This window comes from Benincasa hispida, chromosome 6, assembly GCF_009727055.1.
Source record: "Benincasa hispida cultivar B227 chromosome 6, ASM972705v1, whole genome shotgun sequence".
Lineage (NCBI taxonomy): Eukaryota > Viridiplantae > Streptophyta > Magnoliopsida > Cucurbitales > Cucurbitaceae > Benincasa > Benincasa hispida.
The window spans coordinates 13,543,845-13,556,060 of NC_052354.1; the positions used below are offsets into that span (position 1 = coordinate 13,543,845).

The window sequence follows — 12,216 nt, forward strand, 5'->3', positions numbered from 1 at the left end:
TAATTTTCGAAGGACTTTAGGTTTCAATAATCGTTCGATTTTTTGGAACTTAGAGAGTCGAGGATTCTCTTTTAAGTTCTTTTTGAAACTATAGTTTCTAAACCCTCGAAATAAAGAATTCGGATCATAGTCTTTCAAAGACATTATGGACCTTGGGCTTGGATGGCCTTGGGGTCCAATCAATTAGATTTGGACTTAGTTGGCTTTTGGGTCAAATTATTTGTTGGACTACCTTGAATTTGTTAGTTGACGTTTCTGAACAATTGAGTACGAAATTTTGCCATACGATCTGCGAGTTGGGGTCTAGGGGCGGCGCGTCCTGATGGAGTTTCAGGGACAACACCCAAAGTCTAGTCAAAATTCGTATTTAACATATTTAATTATTTATGATTATTTACGATTATGACTTTAGGGTTCAGAGAAATACCTTATATAAACTCTCTAATCCTAGTGGAGTCATTTTGTATTCTGGAAACATTCTTTCTAATAATATTGTTTCTCCCTCTGCTTCATGGGCATAGCTAATACACGGTTAGTAAACTACGTATATCTGTTTGTCGATCTTCCTTTACGTTTTTTTTGTATTCTTTAATTGTCGATTTTATAACATTATTCAATGAGATTATTGTTGAACTCAACTAAACATAGAACCAAATATCATGACCCAATTAGACAAAGTTTGCCTATTTAATCAAACGGTCCTGATGATGACAAGTGGTATTACCACGCTTCACCATCTTTTCTATCTTTCATTTTAATTTGAATGCATGTCAACTTGGAATTAGTACTAAATTTAATAATTAATAATTTCTTCATTAATTTAGAAAATGATGGAATAATTTGTGATTTGTCAAAATTTCTTATTCAACAAATATATTTATATCAGTAGATAAACAATGAATTGAACCCTTGGTCCTAATCGTATATTTTTTAGCCTCATGCATAGGCTAGTTCTTTAACAAAAGGAAAAAAAAAAAAAAAAAAAAAAAGAAATTTAATTTTTCCTCCTTCAGAATATAAGGGTTTGTTTGAATTGATTTGGAAAAAAAAAAAAATTCTTTTCAAAAAGTCGTTTTTATTTAAATACTTTTGTTAAATAAATATGTTTAAAATAAAAATACTCATTATCATAGGAACTCCACAGTTAAGCGTGTCTAGCTTGGAATAATCTCATGCTAGATAACCTTCTAAGGATTTTCCTATGAAGCATGTGAGTAAGAACAAAACATGTTAAAATGACCATGTTGGTTTGTAGGGGATAGTCTATACTTTTAGAAGCTCTTCAAGACAAGCAATCATGACGTAAACAGATCATAGGAAATTTTTCTAAAAATTGATTTCAAGTGCTTATCCTAAACCAATTTATTTTATAAACTCATTTTTTAAAAAGTTATTTTTGATTGGTTAAGAAATGATGTTTTATTAAAATATTGTAGTTTGGAGAAATATTTAATGAATTAGGGTAGTTTGGAAAGTATTTAGAGATATATTGTAGTTTGGCAGGTCGGAGGAAGAGAGAGGGATTAAGTCGAGTTTTAAAAACTCGACGATAAAGTTTGTACGAAGGTCGAGTGTTGAAAACTCGACCTACATTTGTCAAGTTTTCAACACTCAACACATTGTCTCATCCCATTGTCTGTCGGCTCAGCCTTTAATCTTCACCTGCCCAGCTCCAACCTTTAATCTTCACCTGCCTAGCCTACATCTCTACATGAAAATTAATTCACGGGTCGTGTTTTGAAAACTCAACCTACAACTTTTTAAACTCCATCATTAGCTTCCCAAATCACAAGTTTCCCTCTACCTTGCTACTGCCTTCGGTTGCTCTCTACGGTCTTCCTCTTCTTCCAAAACTTCTCAAAATTTTCTCTCTTCTCTTTCCAAAACTTATAAAAAACCACTCTCCCTTTCTGACTCTTTTGTCTCTTAGATCATCTTTTCCTTCTTCTTCTAAAAATTGTTACTAAATCATCTTCTTCCCCACATCTGTCCATCAAATTGTGAGGTTTGTACATTTACTCTACAAAATTTTAATTTTTAAAAAAAAAATTATAAATTTTGTTCCTATTCTCATACTATTATATTTTTTTTTTTATAGTTTTTGTTGTTGTTTAGGAAACAAAGAACAAAAGAAGGTAACGTTCACTCAACAAAATTCCTAGCTTTTTTTTTTTTTCTAAATTAAAAATAAGTTATAGATCCACATTCTCATAATATTCTATTTGTTCGTAGTTTTTATTGCCGAATACAAATAACAAAGAAAATAGGGATCATTGTCACTTTGAGAAAAAAAAAGTAAAACTGCTATTAAATTTGTGAGTTTACTTTTTAATTATTACTAGTTTTTTTTATATTTATATTATTCTAGATATACCATTTTAATTCCTTATATATTGATGTTAGTGGATTTATCAGGTTAATCTTTTTAATAATTGTCAAATTCAATAATATTTATACATTGATAATCTTATTTGTATTATGTTAGACCTACCATGTTAATGTTTCTTTTCTGCATTTTAAATAATATTAGATTTCGTTAATATTAGTGTTATTCTTTTAGTATTAGTGCATTTTAAAAAGTTTAGTAATTGTTTTTTTCATTTAATAGAGAAAGTTTTTTTTGTTATTTAATATATATTTCTTATAATATTCCATTGTTTTAGTATTTAAGTTTGATGTTCAAAGTTTTTTTTATTAGTTTTTAATATTTTTAATATTTTGTTTATATTTTTGTTTGTTTTTGTTTGTATTTAAGTTTGATAGGTTGTAGAATAATTAGTAATGTATTGGTTTTTTTTTTTTTTTTATCTATTACTAGTTTTTTTATATTTATATTATTCCCATTTTAATTCCTTATATAATAATGTTAGTAGATCTATTAGGTTAATCATTTTAATAGTTGTTGAATTCAATAATATTTACATATTGATGTTAGTAGATTTTTTCTCTATATATTTTAATAATCTTATTTATATTATGTTAGACCTACCATGTTAATATTTTTTTTTCTGCATTTTAAATAATATTAGATTTTGTTACTATTAATGCATTTTAAAATACCATGTTTATACAAAAATTTGTTTTTATTATAATATATATTTTTTGTTTTTTTTTTTTATATATTTTTGTTTTTTTTTTTTTTTTGTATTTAAGTTTGATAAGTAGTAAAGTAATTAGTAATGTATTGTTTGTCATTTTTTTTAGAAAATGGCAAACAAATGTTTGGGATTTATGTTGTTTACAATGATAATATGATTGATGATGTTGATGGAGTTTATTATAACCAACCACCATGTGGGGGTTTTAGCATCAATGAGAATAGTGGACTTGTTTTTGAATAATTCGTTAAAATGGTAGGGATGTCACTTGGTATAGATATGAGAGAAAATCAGTTAGAAATAATATAGAGACATCTTAGTTAAAATGGTAGGGATGTCACTTGATATAGATATGAGAGCAAATCCGTTAGAAATAATATATAGACATCCTAATCTAACACCATCAAGATCAGTAAGGTTTATGTCATTCCCTATTCCTAATGAACAAACAATGAACTTGATGTTCTCAATCACGATGTCACTCTCGAATTTAGTGCATTTATATGTTATTGTGAATAGGATAGGGTTGGATATAAACATGAATGCACCCTTTAATCAGTTTGAAGATCTGACTCAATGTATTGACTCTGATCTTGAATCAGTTGCACTACCCTATTATGATGAAGATATGGTGGCTAACAATCAATACATGGATTTTAGAACAAAAACGGACGATGAATTTGAAGAGTTGGATTTTGATGATCGTGAAATGAGTTACCTTTAGATACATTCAACGATTTAGATATGAATGTAATAGATAGCATTCGAGAACACGACTCAATAGTAGCCCATGTGGATGATAACAATGCCAAATTGTATAAGGGAATGATTTTTCAAGACAAAGAAATGCTACAACACACGGTCAAATGTTTTGCTATTAAGTGTCATGCACCATATGGAGTTGTGAAATCGACATCGACGATTTGGGCAATTCGGTGTAAGAAGTGGAAATAAGGTTGCAAATGGAGACTTTATGCAACAAATAAAAAGTCACATGGCTTGTTTGAGATCACTAAGTATGTTGATCAAAATACATGTTTTTACTCAGAACTTAGCCAAAGTCATGTGCAGTTAGATTCATCGATGATTACACTAGAGTTTTGTGAAATCATCCATTAGCGTGGCACAACTACAATCTGACATAAAAACTAAATTTGGATATCATGTTCCTTACTATAGGGTATGGGAGCGCAAAAGAAAGACGTTAGCTAAAGTGTTCGGTGACTGGGACGAGTCATACAAATTGTTACCCAGATGGTTGTATATAATTAAGCAGACCAATCTCGAAACACGTGTGGAGTGGAGAGTGAAAGAAACATCAACTGAAGTACATGTCATCCTTACTTCTGTATTTTGGGCATTTGGTTCTTATATAGGAGCTTTTCATAGATGTCGGCAGGTGATTTAGATAGACGGTGCCCACTTGTATGAAAAATATTGAGGAAAGTTACTAATTGCTACATCAATTGATTCAAATAGGCATTTTCTTCCCCTTGCATTCGTCGTTGCAGATGAGGAGTTTACAGACTTATGGGGATGATTCTTGAAACATTTGAGAGAAATTGTTATACATGAAGAGGTGTGTCTAATTTTAGATCGACATGTTAGCATTAGCTCAGTAGTGAACAATCCAGCAAATGGTTGGACGGGACTAAAAAATCACCATCGATTCTGCTTACGACATATCGTCAGCAACTTCAATAAAAAATACAAATTCAACATATTAAAGAATTATGTTTACCACGTCGGAAGTCAATTCCAAATTCGAAAATTTAATAAAGTCATTGAGGACATCAAAGGAATAAATCAGAGTTGAGTTTTTTTTACAACATTGGTGTGGAGCAATAGACTCAAGTACATGATGGAAGGTTTAGATGTGGGTGGATGACGATAAATCTATTGCATAAATGGAGTCCTCAAAGGAACTCGAATGTTGTTGATAAATGCTTTTGCTCAAATAACATTCCTTAAGTGCGTAAATTATTTCGAAAAAAGAAGAGAAGAAATAAGGGCTACATTGGAGTAGCGAGATAAATACACCCGATAATATATTTTTTTTTGTAATTAACAAAATGTTTCAAATATATTTATAATATTAAGTGAGTAAATATCCAAGTACGCACACGAAAAAACTAATAAATAGGCTGCAAGATCTAGTAAATATGAAGTAGATATGAAGTGTTTTCATGTGAAGACCGGACATCACAACCTCAATGCTAAAGGAGGAAATGTTCAAATACTGAGGCTAAACGGGTCCGAGTGATACTGTTCATGTAACAAATGGAAAGCGTTTGGCATTCCATGCTTGCATTTTATGGTAATTTGCTCACATTTTAACCTGAATTACGAAGATTTTCTTAAGGACTACTATAAACTATCAATGTATGTTGCATGTTACTCTCTTCAATTTCAATCTGTATTGCATGAAGATTACTGGATCATGCACTCTAATATGCATGTCTTACATCTTGACCCATCGTTGTTGAGGAAACCTGGTAGACCAAAGAGTTCACGATACTAACGAAATAGATTGGACAGAACCAAATGCTCGATTACAATGTGGTTTTGTAATCAATTAGGTCATAATCGAAGGAAGTGTCATTCCTTAGGAAAATAGGCTCTAGACAATTAGAGATTTTTATTATTAATATTTTTATCTTGTAAATACTATTTTTATTGTGTAAATAATATTTTTTTTATTTTATAAATACTATTTTTATTGTGCAAATAATAATTTAATTGTACAGCTAATTTTTTTTATTATAATTTGTTAAGTTGTACATTATTTTTTTTATTAAGTTGTATATTATTTACTCGAAAAATAAATAATTTTTTTCTTTTAGATCATGACTTTAAATCTAGAATCAATTGATCCTGATGTTCTGTACGACCAATTGGTTCATCGATCATTAGTTGTATTGCAAAATCGTATCACTGGCGAGATATATTGTAGACGTCGAGAGGCAGTTGTTCATCGCACTATCCCACTCCACCCTCGAATATTATCATTACTTCGTGTGTCTGGATTTTATGGAGTTACCAGATTGGGATTCATTCAACTAGATTGGCATCTCATCACAACATTGGTCGAGAGATGGAGGCCTGAGATGCACATATTTTATATGCCCATTGAAGAGTGCACTATCACTCTACAGGACATAGAAATGTTGTTCGGGTTATCTATTGACTGTGAGCTGGTCTCTGGAGTGATGTATGATGACTTGTTACATATTTGTCAATCGTTCCTTGGTGTGACCCCACCCACCGATAAAATTAAAGGATCGAGTTTAAGTTTGATATGGTTAAGGACACAGTCCCTTGAGCTCGCCAATGATGCGAACGAGGGAACCATCATGAGATATACGTGAGCATATGTACTACAGATGATGGGTGGAAGTCTATTTTCTAACAAATCAAGTCATTTTGTTCACTTGATGTTTCTGCCATTGTTAGCTAACCTCCATGATGCAGGACAGTATTCTTAGGGTAGATCATGTTTGCATTGTTGAATAGATAGTCGTGCAAAGTAATAAAATCTGAAGTTCGTGAGATCGCTAAACCTTTGATACTTTTGCAATTATGGGCTTGGGAATGATTTCCAACAATGGCTCCACAGCTCCAACATATAAATGACGCTTAATTAGCTGGACGAGCCTACGGTTCTTGGTATGTTATTTTTATTCACTTTAATTTAACAAATATTTTTATATGATTGATCTAGTTAATTCAAAATCTAAATTATTAATTTTAAAATATAGGTGGAGAGACACATTTTGTGTGATTAGGATAGCTACACATGTAGTTAGTCAGTACAAATACATGTTTGATCTGCTTCAATCTGATCAAGTACATTAATACTGAACCAAATTGATTTTCTTATACAAATTTGTAATGTATTTGTCTTTAATATTTTTTTTAAATTTTTAATGTATTTGTCTTTAATATTTTTTTTAAAATTTTTAATGTATTTGTCTTTAATATTTTTTAGTATAATATTTTATGTTTCAGATTATTTGAGAGCCGTACAAAGCTGTTATGGATATTTTGTCCAATTTCTGTACAAACGGTCAAAACATATAGCAGACGATAAGTCCACTCATATGTTTTCACATTGGTGAGTGGCATCTTCCTGACAGGGTAATGAGACAATTCGGCTTTCAGCAGGATGTCCCATCGCCTAGTAATATTGAACCCTTACTGCATGACATCGACTTAAGAACTAAAAATTGGTCTGAAAAAGTTGAATTTGGTAGTGCGATAACACTATCATAATTTGGTAGTGCGATGGCCAAGGTTTATTGCAATGAGGGTTTTTATTGGAAAATTTGATAGAGATGTCCTTTAGAATTATATCAATTGGTACAATAATATTACAAGGCGCTACGTTACTCATCTGGGAGTAGCTCTAAGTCATCTGGTACATAAATAAATATTGTTTAATTATTTTTAATTTAAATTTATTATAAATATTGTCTAATCATTTTATAATTCATAGAGACTGAACAACAGTAGACTTCGTGATGTTGCAAATGATCCGAACCAGGTTCTTGCTATATGCAGTAACAATGAGAGCTATATGGAGAAGATACATTATATGTACGATATACCTATTGTTCCTCCACCAGTTCCTAGACGTATGGGACTTGTTCGAGAAGAAGAAAAATGAGTTTGATGAGGTTGCCCATGATGTGGAAGAATTGCTCCTATGATGCAGATGTAGAACCAAACTGATTATATTAGTTCGATGATGATGAAGCCAACATTTGATTTAAAATATTACGATTCAGAGGCTGGTCCATCTTCTCCGTACGTGCATGGATATAGCAGCGACCGTGGAGAGCATAATGAATATTTATACTATGAAGTGTCTGTAGAAGTACCAGAGTAACATCAAGAGAAACCAGAGCAATTTCGAGTTCGAAGTCGACGACGAGAACCAGCTCGAAATCGACGATGTCCGCCTTGTGGGACACATTGATTTTTTTTTAAATTATTTTAAAATGAATGAGATAATAGTTGTATTAATATGTATATTTTAATTTATATTTTATTATTTTTAAATTATGAAAGAAAACGTGAACACTCGACTGTTATTAAGAAATACAACAACAAATATAATCACAAATAAAATGGTGGTCGGAAATAATAACAAAGAAAATGAAAATGGTGGTAAAAAATAATAAATAATAAGATACCTGTGTCGAGTATTCAACACTCAGACTTACATACTTGTCGAGTTTTCAATACTTGACTTGCAATTATCGAGTTTTGAACACTTAACATATTGAAATAAAAAAAATAAAAAAAAAGTTACAATATGACACTTAACATATTGAAATAAAAAAAAGTTACAATATTTCTCTGAATTCTTTTCAAACGGCAAGATTTTTCTAATTAATTTTAAAAACAACCATATTGATCTAAACTTCTCGTTAAGAAACCCTTGGAACTTTTTTTTAAAATGATTTTATAGTAGCACTTTTGGAATCATAGATGAATCCTTGATGGATGTCAATTAACTTTTATGAGAAGCAATTTAGAAATAGGGAAAAGGCATTAAAATAAAAATGTCAGCTTTATATATTATAGCAACTGACAACTTTAACGCAGGCGTGCACGCGTGGGACACCGCAAATTAAGCTCACCATTAACTTCTTTTAAATTTTATTTTGCTTTTTGCTTTTACGTATCTTTCCATTTTTATAAGATTTAATCCTTAAATCTTTCTTTTAAGTTATTTGATTAACATTATTATTCAAACTTTATTCGATAAACAACATACATTAAACATTATTATTTAATCATAAACAACCTACCACAACGTACGAGTCGGTGGATCAAACCATTTAACTTCTCTTCTCATTCTATTGTAACAAAGAATTCAAGAACATGATCCATAAAAATTAAATCGACGTTAGAACCAAATTATTTAAAGTCAATCATTTATCAATTATATTGGCACGCAGATCTGGTCAAGTCACTTCTTTATAATGTCAGGTTGGATAGCGAGAAAACTCACACTGATGTGATGTTGAGTCAAATACACTCTTATACCTAAATTAGTACACAAGTGTTTAATTTGACTAAGAACATGAAATATAGCTTACCACTTGAAGTGGTTGAAAAGACCTACTTATAGTTTATGATCTTTTTTTTTAGTACAACAATTGTAGGGTGGGAGATTGAATCTCCGGCCTCTAGGGAGAGAAGTCATGTTAATACCACTCAGTGAAACTCACTTTGGCATAGAGTTCATGGTTTGACATCTGCTTGGGACATGTACAATATTGACAATGTCAGTAGAGACTTGATTGTTGAAGTTGCATGAGCTCATATCAACCATTTTTCTTTAGATGAAATTGAGGGGGTTTGGTTGGATCAACCCGATTACTCGTGTTTCCTTAGGTCTTGCCTAGGATAACCTCCAACAAAATTGGTATGACTTGAATATAATAAAATTTGTCAACATGAATATATACTTCATTGTTATGATGTTTACTCATTTTTTTGAAGTCGATAATTCAGATCCTCACCTCCAAATTATTGTACGTAAGAAGAAATAGAATAATTTTCGACTCTTATCCTATTAAGCATATAAATTAAATCGTTACAAAAAAAAAAAATATAAAAGACCATGATATTCTAGAACCAAAGACATCAACATCATTTATCTCTCTTTTCATACTTTTCTATTACAATTTTAACTTTAGAGAGTCAATCATCACATTTTTTTACATATGACATATCATTACAAAGAGGAAAAAAAAACAAGAACATAGGCCTAAAAACTTGTGAGATTTGAAGGTGGATTCTTTATAATGAATCTTTGTTTGGATACAAAATTCAGATAAGCATCACCATATTACAAGAATCCAAATGGCCTAAAGATTGCTCAAACAGACTTACAAAACATTATATTTCAAACCACCAAAATTCTTACAAAACAACAAATTAAGGCCTTCAAGGACAGACAATTTAGCATAATTTTTTCTTCTTCTTCTTCTGAGAGGGTTAGTGGAATCAAAAACCATGTTTGTTTTTGGATTAATTAGTAATATATTATGATTTAATTATACACTAATTGGTTGGGTTGATGCCAAGCCGTGAAGCTTCCTTTCTTTGATAGCTGGATCTTCAAGTAGAAGAACTTTGTCTTTGTGTCCAACTCCAACCATGTGTAAATATTCACAATCATCTCTTTCTTTCCCTTTGAATAGTAATCTTTGTTCTCTTGCTTCTAAACCAGTCACCATTGATAGAATCATCTTCAATTCCCCTAATAACACCACACACAAAACCTAATTAATTAGTTTGTTGATCAACCAATCAACCAATCAATCAATCCCCCAATATAAACTTTGATTCAATTTACAATTCTAAGACCCCTTTTCAAACAAAAAAAAAATAACCCATCTTTTCTTTTTTGATTTTCTAGATACCTTGGTTTGGCCCATCTTAGTACAACAAATATGAAATATGAAGATTTGAACTTCTGATTTTTTATTTTTATTTTTTAAGTTATATATCACTGAAATATGTTAATGTTTGTTACTAAAAAGTTTTGATTGTTCTAAAAATAGAGTATCTCATACCACACCTATCTTTATGCAGTCGATCTAGTAGTCCAATCACAATATTTAGATACATATCGGACTATGTTCATTTTTATGCAATCTACCTAATAGTCTAACCATAACATATTATGTTACAAAAAAAGATGTGTGTAGGCTAGGCTGTATCAGAGTATTACTCATCTAGAAAATTTTGAATTGAGGGAAGTATTAATTACTCTTCCCCAAAAAAACAATTGTTCCCCAAATATGGAAAATTGAAAAAAGAAAAACCTAATTCTTGTAAATTGTCTTTGGAAATGGAATTGAAAGGTAAAAACTTACCAAAAGTAGAGGTGGGTTGAACAGAAATATCATGAAATTGAGAGACAGTTGAGACTCTAATAGTGATTGTTTCTTCTTCTCCGGCCAAATTGGATTGGCCGGCGATTTCTCTCCTCTGCACCAGCATGCCACCTGGCCGGAGCTCCCACTTAATTTCCGTCAAGGATTCGGCGGCGGCGGGGTCCTTGTGGTGGTCATCGGCGACTTTGATCTTGTTGTTACAGCTGGTGACAAAGCTAATCCCAAATTTGAAAGTGGAGCTTCTGCAGAATCTCTTTGATCTGAGCTTCATCATCTTTAATTTGCAGCTTAATTTTTCACTTTCTCTTTGATCAATTCAAAAAGATGGAGATGGGGAGAGGGTGTTATATAATGGGAGATTAAACATATGTAGGGACAAAGGGGAAGAAGATAAATGAAAAAAGAAAAAAAGAAATAGAGAAATTTATTAATTTATCATTATTTTGGTCTCCATCATTTGTGTTCTCTTCTCTTTACATTTTTGTCTTCTATAGTTTTCAACTTTTTTATTTACTCTACTCCCTATAATTCCTTAATATTTCTCTCTCTCTCTTTTTTTTTTCCTTTTCGGGTAAATATCAATTATTTCAAATGGTAAAACGGTTGAAAATATTTACAAAATATAACAAAATTTTAGAAGATAGAGGTTGATATACATTGATAGACTTCTATTAGTGACATTGATAGACACTAATAGAAGTTTATAGTGTCTATCATTAATAGTTCTAAAATTTTACTATATTTTGTAAATATTTTTGTTTATTTTTTTATATTTGAAAACAACCCTTAATTTAAACTCTAAACTTTTTGGTTGTATCAATTTATATTTATAATTATATCAATTTAAGCTCTAAACTTTGATAATTATATCAATTAAAACTTTGAACTTTTACAAGTATATCAATTTAAACCCTAAACTTTCTTAAACTTATTCACATAAAATATAATTGAGAGTTTAAATTGATACACTTATGAAACTTCAAGCTCTAAATTGATATACTCATGAAAGTTCAGGATTTTAATTGATACACTTATGTAAATTCATGGTTTAAATTGATACAACTTCCAAAGTTCAGAGCATAAATTGATATTTGCCCCCTTTTTTTAAGTACAATATGGTATGGAGGTTTCAAACCCTACATCTCATAAGTTGAACTAAAGCTATGTTTACCATCTCTAATGAAAATTAATGTAATAATCAT

At 30.7% G+C, this 12,216-nt stretch overlaps 1 protein-coding gene across 1 annotated transcript; it reads right to left on the reverse strand.

The window, feature by feature from the left end:
• Positions 1-9,890: 9,890 nt before the first annotated feature.
• LOC120080040 (BAG family molecular chaperone regulator 4-like) lies at positions 9,891-11,392 on the reverse strand. The gene is made up of 2 exons (XM_039034581.1): positions 10,994-11,392; positions 9,891-10,374 (listed from the first exon to the last, which is right to left on the reverse strand). Exons 1-2 carry the CDS (start codon positions 11,286-11,288, stop codon positions 10,169-10,171), a joined length of 501 nt encoding a protein of 166 aa, XP_038890509.1. The 5' UTR covers positions 11,289-11,392; the 3' UTR covers positions 9,891-10,168.
• Between the last annotated feature and the right edge of the window lie 824 nt (positions 11,393-12,216).

Coding starts and splice junctions, on each gene's coding strand:
- LOC120080040 (XM_039034581.1), bottom strand. CDS start 11,288: ATGATGAAGCTCAGATCAAAGAGATTCTGCAGAAGCTCCACTTTCAAA. Junction 10,375..10,993: donor TCAACCCACCTCTACTTTTG/GTAAGTTTTTAC, acceptor TGGTGTTATTAG/GGGAATTGAAGATGATTCTA.